Source organism: Lonchura striata, chromosome 12 (assembly GCF_050655825.1).
Source record: "Lonchura striata isolate lonStrDom1 chromosome 12, ASM5065582v1, whole genome shotgun sequence".
NCBI lineage: Eukaryota > Metazoa > Chordata > Aves > Passeriformes > Estrildidae > Lonchura > Lonchura striata.
The window spans coordinates 14,475,605-14,491,849 of NC_140714.1; the positions used below are offsets into that span (position 1 = coordinate 14,475,605).

Here is a 16,245-nt window from a genome sequence, read left to right on the forward strand (position 1 = left end):
GGCGCAGGCGCAGCGGCCGCGCGGCACGCCGGGAAATGTAGTTGGGGCTGCCGCCATGAAGGGCCCTGCGGTCCGGCCTGCCCCGCTCTGACCGGGGTGCTCGCAGCCCTGTCCAGTTTAACTCCGGACGCTGCTCCGCGAAACAGCTCACAGTGCCTCGCCACAGCGCACTGCTTCCTCATGTCCAGCCTAAAACTGCTGTCAGTTTAAAGCAGCTACCCTTGTGCTGTCATATGTGCCCCATCCAAAGTCCCTCTCAGCCCACTTGGAGCCCCTTTAGGCATCTTAAGTTCCCCCTGGAGTAATTTCGTCACCAGAGTGAAGAACCTCAGCTCCTCCCCGTTGTCAATAGCTGAATAGTTGTCATAGCCTACCATCCCTTTGGGGAGCACCTGCCTCAGTTAAAAGTAAGTTCTGCCCCAAGGCAGGACATAGCACTGCTGCACTGCTTGGGCTCATATGGCCAAGCCCAGGAGCTGCAAAGCCTACAAGACTTTGGCCCCAGCAACATTGTCCTTTCCATATTCCCAGCACAAAGAGTCCCTCTGCCCCCTGCCCATGACCCCAGCACCATCCCCTGCTCCTGCACAACTACTCCTGCCAGACCTGTCCCTTTGGAGCACAGCGGTGCTGGCCGGAGCAGGCAGAGGTGTTGAGAACCCTTCAAACCACATTCAAATGCAGTCAGGTCCCCCTCACTGCCTGACCCTCAGCCCTGAGTGTTGGCTTGGAACCCAAGAAAAGATATTTAACACACAAAATGGTGCCATCTTTATTTTTTTCAAAGCATTTTTGTTAGTCTCAGAACATGGCAGAGTGGGGCTGGCTGGAGGGCAGGGTGGGGTCAGGGTCACAGCTCATCCAGGGACTGCTTGGCAGAGCAGGCAGTACAGAGCAGTCAGGCAGTGCAGACAGGCAGTGCAGGCACACAGAGAGTACAGGCAGTGCAGGCAGACAGGCAGTGCAAGCAGACAGTGCAGACAGTGCAGGCACACACACACATAGGCAGTACAGACAGACAGACACACAGGCAGTACAGGCACAAGGGACAGTACAGACAGTACAGACAGAACACAGGCAGTATAGGCAGTACAGACAGACACAAGGCAGTACAGGCAGTACAGACAGACAGACACACAGGCAGTACAGGCAGCACAGACACACAGGCAGTACAGACACACAGACACACAGGCAGTCAAGCAGCAGGCAGGTCTGTCACAGGGTGCTTGCGCTACCCGGAGGCGGCACAGCTGTTTCCGCTGTCGTCTGTCGGTGCTGCCTAAGGAAGAAGTTTCTCCTCTGGACAGCTGCCCAGCCAGCCTGACGGCTCTCGGCAGCTCCTCGGCAGGCAGCCCGGGGCAGCAGAGCAGGTAGGAACAGCAGCTGCCTGTACCTCTGCCCCATTGCTGTCCCCTTCAGCTGGGACTGGCAGGGCGCAAAGCAGACAGGGGCTGTCCGAGCCCCCTCCTGCCAAAATCACAGCATTTCGCTGCTCTTGATAGGAACTGCGGGGATGACATTTAGTGTCTTGGGGTGTGTCGTTGTATTGTTTCCCCTCTTGCATATCCCTGGGGGCACAGAGCTGGCCGAGCCCTGGGGACACACTCCTAGTGAGGGGAGGTGGGGGCACAGCTCCCCTGTGCTCCCCCTCGGCTCTGTGTCACTGGGCTCTTTCCACTTTGGGGTCCCTCAAGGGCTGAAGGGTGCTGAGAAGTTCTTCCACCCACCCTAGACACAGGGACAAGATTGAGACAGTTTGCATCATCCCCTTCTCCAGCCCTGCTGTAGGCTGAAGGCATAGGGAAAACAAGGCACAGCCACTGGACTTTCTGGGAAGGGCAGCATGGCATCTCTCACCTCTCCCTGTGCTGTCTCCAAGGATTTTTCTGGGGGATTAAGGCTGTGCTGACCTGGTGGCAGCGGGGGGCTCATTCATGGCTTACAAGCGCCAGGCTTCTTCCTCGGAGCAGCCAGACAGCAGGGAAAAGAAACCGAAACGGGAAGAGGAAGACGACACCTGGAGCTCCACCTTGGCAACCCTGAAAACTGCTCCCAAGGAGAAGCACCCTGCCACAATTGATGGGCTGTGCCCCCTGAGCACGGCACTGGGTGCCCGGGTGAGAGCGGGGCTCAGGTACTCAGAGGGGCAGGGGTGGGAAGGGTGGGGGAGTCTCAGACCAGCCTCTGCCCTGTTGGCACAGGGTCAGCCCCAGTTTTCCTTGCAGACCCCAGTGTGTTCCCACTGGGACCTCTGCGCACCCCCTCCTTCCCCGAAAGCTCCCAGGTACCAGCCCAGGCCATGTCCCTCACTATAGGTCTATGAGGACTATGACTGCACCCTGAACCAGACCAACATCAATGCCAACAACAACAAGTTCTACATCATCCAGCTCCTTGAGCACGATGGTGCCTACAGTGTCTGGAGCCACTGGGGCCGTGTGGTGAGTCCACCTGGGCATTGCTCATCCCCTGCACCTCAGCTGTCCCCACCCTGCCTTCAGAACCCCAAAAATTGAGGGTGAGCCTGGTAGTCCCTGGTCCCAAAGCAAGCACCCAAGTGTCCTGCTGTAGCACTTTAATGGAGGAGCTTCAAGGATTCCCACACAACATAGTCAGCCTGCGTGGGGCATGTGGCACCTGTCCCTGCAGTGAATGTGAGTGTGACAGCCCAGCAAGGAGTCCTGGGGTGTCTTCCTGAGCTGGTGGCTCAGCACATTCCTGCTCACTGCCCCACAGCCTTGCTGTCACAGCCCCCCTTGTTCCTGCCTGCTTCCACTGGCATGGGCCTGGTGGAGCAGGGGTGCAGAGGAGGTCCTGACCACTGTTGTCCACTGCCAGGGAGAGGTGGGCCAGTCCAAGCTCATGCCCTGTGCCTCCCTGGAAGCTGCCAAGAAGGTCTTTGAGAAGAAGTTTCAGGAGAAGACCAAGAACAGCTGGGCAACAAGGGAGAACTTCATTGCCCAGCCGGGGAAGTACACGCTCATTGAGGTGCAGCCAGGGGCTGGGCAGGAGGTGGAGGCTACACTCAGGGTGAGTACTGAGAGGTTGCATCATGGTGGGGTGGTCCTCACTGCACTCTTGGCCCACTGAACACCAGGACATCCAAGAGGGCCAGCAGGATTGGATGGGTTTTGAGCAGGGGTCTTGGTGCTTGCTGAAACAGCTTGCTGGCAGAGATTTGGGGCTAATGGATTAAGATGGAGTGGGAAGGCATCCCGAATGAGAAACATGGCCTTCTGGGTGGCATTGGCCATGGAAAGTGGAGGCAGCACCTGCCCATTGCTCTGCTGTACCAGGACCAGGCTCTCCTCACAGATGCTGGCAGCCCTGGTGCTGTGCTCCCACAGCCTCTTGCAGGCCCACAGCTGATGTGGGGTGTCTGCAGGTGGATGCCGTGGATGGGGACAAGGTCTGCAAGCAGAGGGTGCTGCCCTGCACCTTGGACAGAGCCACACAGGACCTGGTGTCCCTCATCTTCAGCAGTGACATGTTCCGGGATGCCATGCAGACCATGAATATTGGTAGGAAGTGGTGGGTTGATGGGTGGCATGGGCTCGGTCTGGGGGGTGCAGGTGGGGAGGTGAACAGAGTAGAGGTGTTGATGGATTTTAGAGCATCCCCTCTGATATCCTGGCACCTGATGGGACTGTGGCCACCCCATGCTGGGTGCCCACACTGGCCCATGGTGATACTGGAGGTTCTTGGAAGTAGCTGCAGGGCAAGTGGGGTGGATGGGTTCACCTTGTCCTTCCCTGTAGATGTGAAGAAGATGCCTCTGGGGAAGCTGAGCAAGCAGCAGATCGCAAGGGGCTTTGAGGCACTGGACGAGCTGGAGGCAGCGCTGAGGGAGCAGCCACCCCCGGCCACTTGCCTGGAGGAACTCTCCTCACGCTTCTACACCATCGTCCCACACAACTTTGGACGGGCACGGCCACCCACCATCAGCTCCCCTGACCTGCTGCGTGCCAAGAAGGACATGCTGTTGGTGAGACGCCAGAGCACGTAGTGTGTGACATCCCTTCCTGGTGGGGCAGGAGCTGCTGGCAGGAGGCTGGGCTTGCCCTGGTCCCCCAGCACAGTGCCCAGCACTGGTGGTAAGGATGTCCCTGCTCTGTCCCTGCCAGGTGCTGGCTGACATTGAGGTTGCACAGAGCCTGCAGGCACAGAAAGAGAAGGAGGAGGAGGAGGAGGAGAAAGAAGTCGCCCACCCACTGGATCAGGATTACGCCCTGCTCTGCTGCCAGCTCTCCCTGCTTGACCCAGCTTCCCAGGAATACCAGGTGCTGCTTGTGCCACAGTGTCCCATAATGGGAAACAATTATGTTAGGCCTGTGGGCACCCCAAAGGTTCCTACTGTCCCAGTGGGACCGTGGGTATTGCTGAGATGGCTGCTAGAGTGACACAGCTTTTTTGCCTCTCCCTTGGCAGCTGATCCAGACCTATGTGACGCAGACTGGGCACAAACTCCACATTCTCAACATCTGGCAGGTGACCCGAGATGGTGAGGTGAGGAGGAGGTGATTCTCCCCATGTCACAGTAGGGAAGCCATGGTTGCACCCTAGGATTGCTTTGGGGCTTCTCCACCCAGGGGGCATTCGGCCCAGCTGGCCAGGGCCAAACAGGCACCCAGTCTCCTGCCCCTCCAGCCGGGCAGTGGGGTTGCACTGGGGAGGTGGGTGGCAGTCCTGGGCACCCATGTGTGTCCCTCTGTGGACAGCCTTTAGCTCTGCATCTCTCCAGGATGAGCGTTTCAAGGCCCATGACCTCCTGGAGCACCGGCGCCTGCTTTGGCACGGCACCAACGTGGCAGTGGTGGCGGCCATCCTGAAGAGTGGGCTGCGCATCATGCCCCACTCAGGCGGGCGCGTGGGCAAGGGCATCTACTTTGCCTCAGAGAACAGCAAATCAGCCTGCTATGGTGAGGGTCCTGGGATGGGCTGGGCTGCTTGTGATGCCCACAGGATTGTGTGAGCCTGGCCGCCTTTGCGTACCCCCTGCCAGGCAGCTGTGGGCTTGCCAAGCCCCTTCCCTGCCATGGCAATTGGTCCCTGTGTTCCAGCGTGGCCTGGGCACAACCGGATGGGAGTACCAGGGATGGTGCTATTATTCCCACCCTTTTCTCCCATGGCAGTGGGCTGTACATCTAAGAACGTTGGCATCATGTTCCTGACGGAGGTGGCCCTGGGCAAGCCCTACCGCATCACCTGCGATGCCCCCACGCTGTGCCAGCCACCCGCTGGCTATGACAGTGTCCTGGCCTGTGGCCGGACGGAGCCGGGTGAGCTGGGGGCAGGAGGGCTGTGGCAGCTGCGGGGCTGTGGTGCACACAGGGCAGGGGGGAGAGAGGCCAGATCTCATGTTCCATGTGGTGCTGGGGTATCTTCTGGCCCAGATCCTGCACAGGATGAGGAGGTGCTGCTGGATGGCAAGAAGGTGCTGGTGTGCCAGGGCAAGCCCATCCCCATTCCCGCCTACAAGGACTCCTCCTTCAGCCAGAGCGAGTACCTCATCTACAAGGAAAGCCAGTGCCGGATCCGCTACCTTGTCCAGCTCCGCTTCTGAGGGTGCCTGGAGGGCACCATGGCCCTGGCCCAGCACCAGGTGGTGACAACCATCAGCCCAGAGCACAGTGATCTAGATTCTCTAGCCACCCCACCTGGGGCTTGGCAAGGGACAGGCTGGCATGGGGACTGAGCTTGCTTTGACTGTGAATAAAAGCGCTGTGCCTTGCACCGGGTGGTGCTCTTGCTTTCCTGCCCAGCAAGGCGGGTGTGCTGTAGGGAAGAGTGTCAGTGGGTCCCTGAAGGGATGGCATGGGTGACTCTAGAGGGGCTGAAGCCTTCAGATGAAAGCTGGTGTCTTTGAGAGCCAGCTGGTCTCATCACCTTAGCAAGGCACATGGCTCATGCCCACCCTGTGGCATCAGAGCTACAGAGGATGAGCAAGATCTGCTGCCCTGCCGGACGGAGCATGGAGGAATTCATCCATCCATCCATCCTGAGGGTGAGTGCCTGCCCTCCCTCTAGTGCCATGCCTCATGCCATGCCTGCTGTCAGCCTGACACCCATGCCAAGCCCTTCTCTGTGCTCACGTGTGCCCCTTGAGCACATGCCCGGGTGCTCAGGCTGCCAGGGAAGGGCAACACCCAGCTGTGTTACCCTGATGCCCCTGGGTATCAGTTACCCTCTGCTACCCTGTGCCAGTGGAGATGATTTGCTGCAGACCTGCCTGCAGCTCTGTCCCTCAAGCCCAAGGAACTTGAGGGCTGAGGTGATCCTGTGGAAGGACCAGGTCTGGTGCAGTGGGTGGCCATTCCAGGGGGCACAGGGCTCAGGAACCCCAATCCCCCCTTCCTGAGCCCCCGCCGGCTGCTAGGACCCAGCAGCTGTCCCCGTGGGACTGCCCCGGGTGCAGGCAGCGCAGGCAGCGCCGGGAGTGACAGCTGGTGCCATCCGCAGCTGGCGGGCTGCAGGCAAACAGGATGACGAGCGGGTGACGGGAGCGGGAAGGGGGAGCGTGGCCTCACGCAGGGCCGGCAGCCCCGCTTCTGCTGCGGGAGCAACACCAGCAAGCAGGACCTCAGTGAGGACAGGAGCATCACTTATCTCCCCAGGAGAAAAGGTGCGCTGAATCCCACCCACCCTGGGGTCCCCTGTGGCCAGAGCAACGGGGTTGGGACAGGCAAGTTGTGCTGTCCCACCTCAGGACATACTGGTGCCACTGGAGAGGGAGGACGGGGTGTCAGCCTGGCATGGTTGTCCACAGGACCTAGCTATGCTATCCCTAGCCAGGTGGGGACAGCCTGGGTGGCAGCTCTGGGGGAGCCAGGGTGATATGACTTCACTGGCTACATCTCCCTCCTCCAGCACCTCGGAAATGTGCTGGTTGTCTCTGTGTTTCTCTGTGGCTCTTCTCCATTTTGTTTCATTCCCTTCACACCTGGCTCCTGATCTCAACAGGCAAGGAGAAGGTAGCAGCCATGGTTATGGTGGGGTTACCCTCTCTGGGACACAGGAGAAGAGCCCTTGCTGCCCAGGCACCAGAGCTGCTGGCTTAGCCCTGGAGGGGGATGCCGAGCTGGACAGGGTCAAACACCACGGACAGCCTAGAGCTGCTCTCTATCCCCAAGCACTCCATTGCCCAGGAGGTGGTGGGCCTCTTCTGCATGATCCTGCTCACCCTCACCGCCCTGGTGGCCAACATCGTGGTGATGGTCATCATCCTCAAAACGCCCCTTTTCAGGAAGTTCATCTTTGTCTGCCACCTCTGTGTGGTCAATCTCCTCTCAGCTATTTTCCTCATGCCCCTGGGGATCATCTCCAGCTCCACCTGTTTCAACTGGGTTATCTACAGCATTGCTGAGTGCAAGGCCGTGATATTCCTGAACATCTGCTTCATCAGTGCCTCCATTCTCACCATCTGTATCATCAGCGTGGAGCGGTACTACTACATCGTCCACCCCTTGAGGTATGAGGTCAAGATGACCATCAGGCTGGCAGTGGCTGGAGTAGTTTTCATTTGGGTCAAGTCTGTTCTCACCACTGTCTTGGCACTAGTGGCGTGGCCTCATGGCAATGGGGCCACCAGCGCCAGCCACTGCACAGTCTACTGGAGCCCCGGGGCCCACAAGAAGGTTTTTGTGATCCTCTTCAGCATCACCTGCTTTATTCTGCCCACCATCATCATCCTCGCTGTCTACTCCAGCATCTACCGCGTGGCCCGGACTGCGTCCCTGCAGCAGGCACCTGTGCCAGCACAGGCAGTTGCACCCAGACACCGATGTGACTCCATCGCCAGCCAAGTGACCATCCTCACTGCCAGGATCCTGATGTTGCCCAGGCTGATCCCAGATCGCCTTCTAGGAAGCAACAAGGCCATCCTCACCTTGGTCCTCATTGTGGGACAATTCTTGTGCTGCTGGCTGCCTTTCTTTGCTTTCCACTTGCACTCCTCTGTCGCTGTTGGCACTGTGGGTGGTGGGCACGGGGAGATGGTGGTCACCTGGATTGCCTACTCCTCCTTTGCCGTTAATCCTTTCTTCTACGGGTTGCTGAACCGCCAAATCCGTGAGGAGCTGGCCCGGCTTCGTCGCAGATGTCTAAACCATCCACTTGGTCAGGACCTCTGTCTTTCCATCTCAGAGGCTTCTGTTCAGGAAAACTTCTTGCAGTTCCTCCAGAGAGCAACATGCACACTGGAGACTCACACCAGCTGCATCAGCCCCAGCCCCAGGAACAGGCTGGACCAGACCACAACGGGCTTCCCCACCCCAGGTCAAGTCCCCGAAGAGAGCAGCTGAGAAGGAGGCTCTGTCCCACTGTGCTGGGCAGGAGACCTGCCAGGGACCCATCAGACCTGCTTGGACCCAATCTCTTGGATTCGAAGGAGTCCTTGTGCAGGTTTTGCCTCTTCTCTGAGCTTATGGTAAAAGGTGGTTTCTCCGCTGGGAGAAGGTAGCAGATCTGAGGAAGTCACATCTCTCTTCTGCAGGCTGGAATTGTCTCTGGCTCCAGCAGCACAGCCCGGTTCCAGGGATGGGCTCTCTTCAGGACATGGAGTGCCAGGGGGCTCCTGTGCAGGGCCAGGGATGGGACACCCCCATCTCCATTGCCCCGGTGGGAGCAGCCTGACCAGCGGGGAAGGGCTGATGTCCCTTGTACCCTATCCAGGAGCAACGTTCCAGCTAATGCCACTAACACCAGTAACACCAGGGCCCCGAGCCCCTGCGAGCCTGGATGGCAGACACGGAGATTCCATCCTTGGCTGTTTAACCCAAAACTAACGCCTGCGTGGAGCAGCTTCTGCTCCCTGTGACACTGATCAGGGGGACACACCCACAGGGCTGGCTCTGGGTGTGTCACTGTTTTTCCTGCTGGCATGGCAGCACACAATGCCCGTGGCCACGCCTGGCCATGCCCTCTGTCCCTCTCAGCTGGCAGTGATCACCCCTCTGGGGGGGAACTGGCTGTCTGGGGGCTCATGCCAGGCTGTTTATGGACACAGCTGCCTGGTCAGCAGTGCCAGGTGCCAGCCGATTTGGGCTGCTAGCCAAGGGCATGCTGGGCTGGACATGGTGACACAGGGTGGTGGGGGGGTGGCTGTGTGGGCTGCCCCAGGGCAGCAGCAGCCAGAGGGAATCAGGACCTGCTGTTCCTCTTCAGTCTCACTGTTTTTGAAGGGCTTAGAGACACTCTCATAGGGTCCTCCCTGCTTGAAAGGGGACTGGACCCTTCTGGGGAATGCTGCAGGGGTACATCACCCGCTGCCCTCCCACAAAGGTCCCAGGGATGGTGTTGGCATGGTGGTTTGGAGGTGTCCTACTCCAATAGTAACTGCAGGTCTGAGGGAAAACTGCCTTATGGCCTCTCTTAACTCCCCTGTGGCAGGGAGGGGCTCCAGGAAGACCCTCAGAGAGATGGGGCTGAAGGCCAGCATCCCCCCCTTAGACACAGGGATGCCCTTCCAGCCACCACCCAAGTACCCAGGAGCTGGGACCACCCCTGCTCTGGGGGAAGTCTCCACCCAGGGTAGGGAATATAATTATTATTATTATTATTATTATTATTATTATTATTATTATTATTGTTATTTTCTTGTAAATTTTATCTTTTTATTAAACCATTGATAAGTTACAAAGGAGGAAAAAATATAGACTCATATATATACAGCATTTCCAAGCCAGCAGGGACTGGCTCTTGGATGGGGTTGCTGGGAGGCGATTGCCCCAGGGTGGCCCAGGGAGGGGCCCCCACCAGAGCCAGTGGAAGGGGGACTCCTGGAGAGGCCAGGCAGTCCTCATCCAGTGGGACCTGGCTTTTGGGTGCCAGATGGAGTGTGGGCATGAGCAGGATGGCAAGGGAGGTAGGGTGAGGAGCAGGAAGTAAGGGTCCCACACCAGCACAGGGCACTGGGAGAAGGGACCCTAGGCCAGCAGGGACAGCCTCCCCACCCAATACTAGGACACATGGTCTGTGTGCAGAAAATCAGGGAGGGGGGTACAGCGCTGCTGGGATGGGCAGCAGGCAACAAAACAGCCCCTTCCTCCAGCAAGCATCACCACCAGGAAGACCCTTCCCTTCCCTGGGGTGGGGGACATGGGGCAGCTGGCAGAGGCTGAGGTCAGGGTGGGCGTTGGGAAAGTGTCCCTGCTACTGAGTAGCACCCTGGACCCCCTGGCCCACCCACCAGTGGGGTTCAGTAGGGCGAGAACTTCTGCCGGTCAGCTTTCTTGGTGCCGTTGGCCGCCGAGATCTTGGTCGTGTAGGTGGTGGTGCCACCATTGGGACCTGCCACGGAGGATGGGGACAGTGCCAGGAAGGACACCGGCTTCAGGCCGATGAAGTTGGAGAGGGAGATGGCATAGGGGGTGCCCAGCAGGGCCGGGGGGGCTGGGGCGACGGCGGGAAGTGCTGCACCGGAGCCTGGGGCGAGGGGCTGGGAGAAGCCCATGCCGAGGTCCATGGAGCCAGGGCCTGGTGGCACCTGGGAGGTAGATTTAGCAGTCTCTAAGCTGGGGAAGCAAGAGAGAAGGATGATGGTGAGTACCATGGTGACAGAGTGGTTCTCCCACCACAAGCTTAGGGTGCAGGAACCCCATTCCTTCTGGCACATGTATCCATGGCACATCCTGCGTATCCCACTGAGCAGGATTAAAAAACTGGGCCTCAAATCTGGTGGGTCTTGAGTCCTGCACCTACCACCCCAGGATCTCAAAGCACCACCCAGCTCATTCTACCTGAGGATGCTGTGGATCCTCCAAAACTGCCTTGGAGTGCTGGTGAAAAGCCACCCCTTGCTAGCACCCAGCATGGGTCCCCCCCAGGCTGACACCTACCAGGCGGTGATGAGGTACTGAGCCAGGGTGATGCTGACAGGGGTCCCTGTGATGGTCACGTGCCGCTCACTGGAGCCCTCGGTCTGGTTGCCAATCTTGATGTGGGCACCCGACATCTGCCTGATCTCGCTGATCTTGCTGCCGTGCCGGCCGATGATGCAGCCGATGAGCTGGAAGGGCAGGGACGGGCTGAGCCAGGAGCAGCCAGGGCAGCCCTGCCAAGCAGGGAGCTCCAAGGGGCTCACCCAGACACCTACACCTCGGAGGGGAAACTGTGGAAGGCACTGGGAGGGCAGGACACTGCTTTCCTTGGGCAGACCCTGCTTTTTGGTCTCACTCAAGACCCTCTTGCTGGCATTGTGCCACATGCCAAGGCCTTTCCTTGGCAAACTCTTTCCCCCGTCCTGTGTTTCAGTTTCCCCTTTCTTCTGCCCCAGTTATTCCCTCCTGCTCCTAAGCTCTGGCAGAGCCTCCACTGTGTGGGTCAGTGGGGGTGGCCTCTGCAAAGTGCCACTGGGATGGTACATCTGGGTGGGGATAAGCTGTGGTCCCCCTCATCATTCCCAGAGCAATACATACGTCATTGGGCACCAGGAACTCCTGGGAGCTGCTCTGGGAGCTGGGATCCAGACCTGGAGAGAGAGACACGGATGTCAGCAATGAAGGGGCAGCACTCCAGTATCTCTGTGCCCCTCCCCCAGCCCCATACTGGGATTGTGAGTGGCTCTGGGGACAAACCTGAAGGATTGCTGGGGAGAGGAGGGGAGGAGAGGACAGAGACACAAGTCATAATTTGGTGCTGGTGCTCTCCCACTGCAGGACTGGGGAGTACTGATGGGTGCAGTGACCCCAGGAAAACCATGACAAGGTCGTGCTGGAGGGGCAGGTAGACATGCTGGGAGGGCTGGGACTGGAAAGGGTGCAGAGGAGGGAAACGCCTTCGTCAGGGTCAGGTGTCAGTGTGGATCAGGAGGGGCACACCCAGCCTTGGGGGAGCATGGGAGATGCTCACCTGGCACCATGGTGGGTGCATGGCCCAGGGGGGCGAAGGGAAGCGCATGCCCTGACAGCTGCTGCAGCTTCGTCACCTGCCCAGACAGTGCAAAGAGGAGGAAGGTGGTGTTAGGGGTGATGGCAGAGATCAGCAGTGCCCCAGTGCCTCCCAAGACAGGCATTCCCACCAGCAGCCATCCTGGTGGGCACAGACCCCATTGCCACAGAGACAGACTCACCTCGGCAGGAGAGACCCCGCTGTACTGACCCTGCATGGAGAAGCCCTGGGGAGAGAAAAAAGGGGCATCAGTGGGGAGCCAGGTGGAGACCATTGTCTCAGGTCACTCCCCCTGGGGCAGAGAGACTACCCTGCACCCACCAGAGTTGCCCCTTGCTGGTAGAGGCTTCCCTCCTGGCCACGTCATGCCCTAGGAGATGCTGTGGCCTCTTACCTGATTGGCAGAGAGCAGGATGGTGCCCAGGGAGAGACCAGGGTGGTAGGGTATGGTGGCCCCCTTCGGAGGCGACTGGAGACAGAAGGAAGGAGGTGGAGGAGATGAGAGATGAAGCTGAAAGCCCCTGTAGCCCCAAGGACCCTCTGCCCCCTTATGCCCCCAGCAAGCTGAGCACAGCCCCCAGCACTACAAAGGCAGGGTGCTCCTATGGGTTTCCACACAGGGGAACCCTGGTGTTTGGGTCCAGATGGGCACGGGAAGCCTTGGGGAGGGCGAGGTGGATAGCAGATGCCCCCTGGGCTGGGCATGGGGCTTGGCAGGTACCTCCAGGATGACAGCGCAGATCTGTCTCACACACTGGATGATGGTGTCTGGCACCCCTGAGACCGTGACAGCCCGTTCAGTGGAGTTGGGCAGCAAGTCACCAGCCACCTGCACCTGTGCCCCTGTGCTCTGCAGGAAGCAGAGAGATGTTGGCATTTCCCTACCAGTCCTTGCCAGGGCTCAGCACTTCACACCTCCCCTGTCCCCCTCCTGAGCTCCCAGGGACCATTGCAGGATCTGCAGAGTGATGCTTCCTCTCCTGCATCACCTCCCTCAGCCCCTACGGGACTGTGTCAGCCCCCACACCCAGGGCTCTGTGCCCCCAGGGGGAAAAGGGGATCCCACATCCAGGCTACCCTCAGGCTCACCTCCCGGATCTCCCGGATCTTAGCTCCAGCCTTGCCGATGAGGGAGCCGCATTGGCTGGCGGGGATGACAAGGCGCAGGGTCACCGGTGCTCTGCCCGCTGACACCCCATCGCCGCCCGCTCCCAGGTCCTGTGAGGGATGTGGGATGCAGAGTCAGACCCCCAGGATCCCGCAGGTGTGGGAGCACCTGGCAGGGATTTAGGAGGGCTGTCTACCTCCTCCAGCTTGAAGGCGATCATGGAGACAGCACGGAAGACAGCGTCGGTGGAGCCGGTGATCGTGGTGATGCGCTCGGGGCAGGACCCTTCTGAGATAGTGATGCGTGCAGTGCTCTGGGGACAGTGCCACACCCCGTTAGGTGCTTCATGACTTCCCCCAGGGATAGTCTCATAGGGGGAGACCAATGCCTTCGAGCCTGAGCCTTGCCCTTCCCACCTGCCCCAGGCGGCATTTCCTGGGGTGCTGCTTTGTTTTCCCTGGTTCCAGCTGGGATTTAGGGGGGCAGGCACATGGGAGCTGCCAGGTACAGGCAGACAGGCAGCAGGACCTGCAGCCCACCAGCATGCCCTTACCTGCTCTCGTATCCTCTTCACGGTCTCTCCTTTCTGCAGGTAAAGGAATAGGGTGGGTGGTCAGGTCCAGGGGAGCCAAGTGCTTGCAACACACAGGACCCCAAATCTTACCTTGCCGATGATGCTGCCAATCTCCTGAAAAGGCAGAGAAGAGTGGCACTGTCAGGAGGTGTCTCCCTGCCTGCCACATCCCTCCTCTGCCCACAGCCTGGCAACAGGCAGACCCTGCCCCAGGGCCACTGGGTGACTCAACTAGTGAGACTGGGGAATGGGGATGTGCCCCTCCCTGGCTTAGGATGGGAAAAGAAATCCTTCTGGGAATGCTATTCCCAGGGGAGACTGTGAGCATGGGAAGGAAACAGGGCACAGGAAACAGGGCACGGTGAGGAGCTGGAGGCCCAGCATGGCCCCTCACCCCAGGCATCACTGACCCCTCAGTGGCACGGGGCCCCCTGCCATTACCTTGCCATGCATGAGCATGCGGAGGGTCAGGGTGATGCTGAGCTCTGTCTCCTCAGGACTGCCGCCCACGCCACTGGCTCCGTCCGGCGATGCCATGGCGGGAGGGCAAGATGAGCCTGTGGGACACGGTGGTCTTCAGAAAGGGGGGATGCCCCAGCTAACCCCACCCCAGATCTGCAGCTTGAATACCCTACGGCTGGGAAACGGGCAAGCTGAGGCAGAGGCAGCACTGTGCCTTCCTTTGGCAGGCGAGGATCACATGGCCCTATGGCATCCCACGGGCACCCTGCAGTCCCAAAAGGGAGCCGCTGCTATGTGTCTGCCTGAGCTGCCTCCAGGCTGGTCCAAACAAAGTCAGGAACTGGATGGATACAGGGGGAGGAGGCAAGGCGTGTGGAGCGTGGCTGTGGGATAAGGTTCTGTTTGCAGATGCTTGCTGGAGTGGGGAGAACAGAGGTGGCCTGGGTGGTGTCACAGGCTATGCAAGCCACCTTCTTTCTCCTCCTCCCTTCCCCATGCCCATGCACAAAGCCCCACTGAGGCAAGCTCCCTGACGGGGACCACCCCAACCAAACCACAGCATGATGCCTGCTGACTGACGCCGCTGCACCGTGTCCCCTCCCAGAGCACCCCAGGGCCCCCGGACCCTGTGCCCGGGTGGCCGTGGGCGGCCAGGGCCCCTGGGAGGAGGACAATTACTGTGTGTCCGGGCCCGGGTGGGCGGCTGCGGCACCGCTGGCTCCCGGCAAGCCGGGCGATGCCAAGCAGCTTTGAAACAAAGCACCCGTGTTGAGGCTGGGGCCGCGTCCGCGGGCATGGCGGGGGGGGGGCGGCTATTTTAGGTGCTGGCAGGACTCGTCACCGCTACGGCACATCTCCTGCATCAGGGTAGCGAGGGGGGCGGCGGCGCAGCCCCTCAGTGCTGTGCTGCACCCCCGGCGCGCTGTGAGCGCCCCGTCTCCATCCCCCCGTTACCGCGGGCCGGAGGAAGGTGGAGAGGCTGGAGAGGGGGAATATTCCCGTTCCCGGGGCGCAGGGGAGGGATGCAGCCTGCCCGCGGCACCCGGAGGTGTGTGGGGTGCCGGCGGGGACGCGCAGCCGGCCGGGGTCCCCATTCCCCCTGGGGATGAATGGCAGCAGGAATCCGCCAGGGACAAAGACCCCGCCGGCGGGAGAAGGATGGGGCTGGCGATGGGACGGGGGAACGCAGCAGGGCCACGGCAGCGCCTGGGGGGTCTGCGGGCAGGGGGCTCCCCCCGGGTGAGGCAGGGACGCCAAAGGCCCCGGTGATGGGCACAGGCCACCTGCCACGGCTGGCATTGGGTCAGCCACCAAGCCGGGCACCGCCCGTCCCGCGGGGCACCTTCGGGTGGCAAAGGGAGGGGGACGACAGCAGGAAGCCCGCACCCCGCCCTTGGGCAAACCTCTCTCTTCTCGCCCTCCCGGGAGCCCCAAGCCCCCTGGTCCCCGCGGAGTGGGCCTGGCGGGTACCTTTCCGTGCGCCTCGTCCCTCCGCCGCCGGCCGCCCCTCTCAGTGCCACATTGTCCCCGGCGGCGCCCAGTGACACCCGGGGCAGGAACAATGAGCCGCTTGACAGGCCAGGGCCAAGCTGGCAGCCCCGGCCCCCACCCCGGTCCACGCCGGGGCCCCCCTCGCTCTTCCCCTCTCCCACATCCCTCCCTCCGGGATCCTATTACAGCGGATAAGAGACACTAAAAGGAACAATGCACCCTGGGTAAGGCCATCTGCCACCGCTGGGGACATTCCTGGCCCCCCCGGCCCCCCTCCCTTTGGCTCACACATCGCCCCTCTTGTAATTGCGGGTTTTTTTCCTGGAAGCCGATCAGCTGGCAGGGCTCGAGGGCTCAAGGACACCGGAGCGGGCGGGGATGGGGCAGCTGGCACCCCAAGGCCCGCTGGCACCCCGGTCTGCTGCTGTGAGGTGGTGCCTGCAGGGGCAGGAGGCACCCCTGTATGGGGGGGGTCGGGACAGCAACAGGGGACCTGAGCCATCGGAGGGGTCAGGGATGCTCCAGACAGGGATTCTGCCAGGACAAGACCAGCTCCTGCACCCTTGGCACTGCCTTGTGTCCCCCACACGGGCATCCTGCACCCACAGAAAAGTGCCCCCCCCCCCTTACCTCCCCCACTAAATCCTCCTGGGCCCTGGCGTAAGCAGCTAAAGCCCAGGCAAGCTTGGAGAAGGGGGGGCACTGGGGGGGGCACCCTGCTGCC

General features: G+C 60.5%; 3 protein-coding genes across 6 annotated transcripts; 2 read left to right on the forward strand and 1 right to left on the reverse strand.

Moving 5' to 3' along the window:
* Window positions 1-23: 23 nt before the first annotated feature.
* Window positions 24-5,733, forward strand: PARP3 (poly(ADP-ribose) polymerase family member 3). Of its 2 annotated transcripts, none has more exons than XM_085590641.1 (11): window positions 24-1,370; window positions 1,695-2,117; window positions 2,316-2,441; window positions 2,839-3,030; window positions 3,386-3,521; window positions 3,759-3,985; window positions 4,125-4,280; window positions 4,429-4,506; window positions 4,742-4,919; window positions 5,133-5,279; window positions 5,394-5,733. In XM_085590641.1, exons 2-11 carry the CDS (start codon window positions 1,935-1,937, stop codon window positions 5,561-5,563), a joined length of 1,593 nt encoding a protein of 530 aa, XP_085446767.1. In that variant the 5' UTR covers window positions 24-1,370; window positions 1,695-1,934; the 3' UTR covers window positions 5,564-5,733. The 2 variants fall into 2 exon arrangements, with proteins under 2 accessions (XP_085446767.1, XP_085446766.1); XM_085590640.1 differs by having other exon boundaries at window positions 1,880-2,117.
* A 139-nt stretch (window positions 5,734-5,872) lies between these two features.
* On the forward strand, window positions 5,873-9,449 carry GPR62 (G protein-coupled receptor 62). Of its 3 annotated transcripts, XM_085590643.1 has the most exons (4): window positions 5,873-6,004; window positions 6,460-6,622; window positions 6,961-7,468; window positions 7,655-9,449. In XM_085590643.1, the coding sequence occupies exons 3-4, from the start codon at window positions 7,071-7,073 to the stop codon at window positions 8,298-8,300; spliced, it is 1,044 nt and encodes a 347-aa protein (XP_085446769.1). In that variant the 5' UTR covers window positions 5,873-6,004; window positions 6,460-6,622; window positions 6,961-7,070; the 3' UTR covers window positions 8,301-9,449. The 3 variants fall into 3 exon arrangements, with proteins under 3 accessions (XP_085446769.1, XP_021390087.1, XP_085446768.1); XM_021534412.4 differs by having other exon boundaries at window positions 6,961-9,449; XM_085590642.1 differs by having other exon boundaries at window positions 6,460-9,449.
* A 146-nt stretch (window positions 9,450-9,595) lies between these two features.
* On the reverse strand, window positions 9,596-15,649 carry PCBP4 (poly(rC) binding protein 4). The gene is made up of 13 exons (XM_021533480.4): window positions 15,501-15,649; window positions 14,010-14,125; window positions 13,659-13,682; window positions 13,548-13,580; window positions 13,191-13,307; window positions 12,976-13,104; window positions 12,608-12,736; window positions 12,281-12,355; window positions 12,068-12,112; window positions 11,848-11,923; window positions 11,415-11,467; window positions 10,836-11,005; window positions 9,596-10,511 (listed from the first exon to the last, which is right to left on the reverse strand). Exons 2-13 carry the CDS (start codon window positions 14,103-14,105, stop codon window positions 10,196-10,198), a joined length of 1,263 nt encoding a protein of 420 aa, XP_021389155.1. The 5' UTR covers window positions 14,106-14,125; window positions 15,501-15,649; the 3' UTR covers window positions 9,596-10,195.
* Window positions 15,650-16,245: the final 596 nt, after the last annotated feature.

What these genes read in the sequence shown, in the direction of transcription:
- PARP3 (XM_085590641.1), top strand. Translation starts at nt 1,935, where the DNA reads ATGGCTTACAAGCGCCAGGCTTCTTCCTCGGAGCAGCCAGACAGCAGG. An exon ending in AGGTGGAGGCTACACTCAGG is followed by an intron (nt 3,031 to 3,385) that starts GTGAGTACTGAG and finishes GGGTGTCTGCAG; the next exon opens with GTGGATGCCGTGGATGGGGA. An exon ending in CATGCAGACCATGAATATTG is followed by an intron (nt 3,522 to 3,758) that starts GTAGGAAGTGGT and finishes CCTTCCCTGTAG; the next exon opens with ATGTGAAGAAGATGCCTCTG.
- PCBP4 (XM_021533480.4), bottom strand. Translation starts at nt 14,105, where the DNA reads ATGGCATCGCCGGACGGAGCCAGTGGCGTGGGCGGCAGTCCTGAGGAG. An exon ending in AGATCCGGGAGATCCGGGAG is followed by an intron (nt 12,737 to 12,975) that starts GTGAGCCTGAGG and finishes TGCTTCCTGCAG; the next exon opens with AGCACAGGGGCACAGGTGCA. An exon ending in TCTGCGCTGTCATCCTGGAG is followed by an intron (nt 12,356 to 12,607) that starts GTACCTGCCAAG and finishes TTCTGTCTCCAG; the next exon opens with TCGCCTCCGAAGGGGGCCAC.
- GPR62 (XM_085590642.1), top strand. Translation starts at nt 7,071, where the DNA reads ATGCCGAGCTGGACAGGGTCAAACACCACGGACAGCCTAGAGCTGCTC.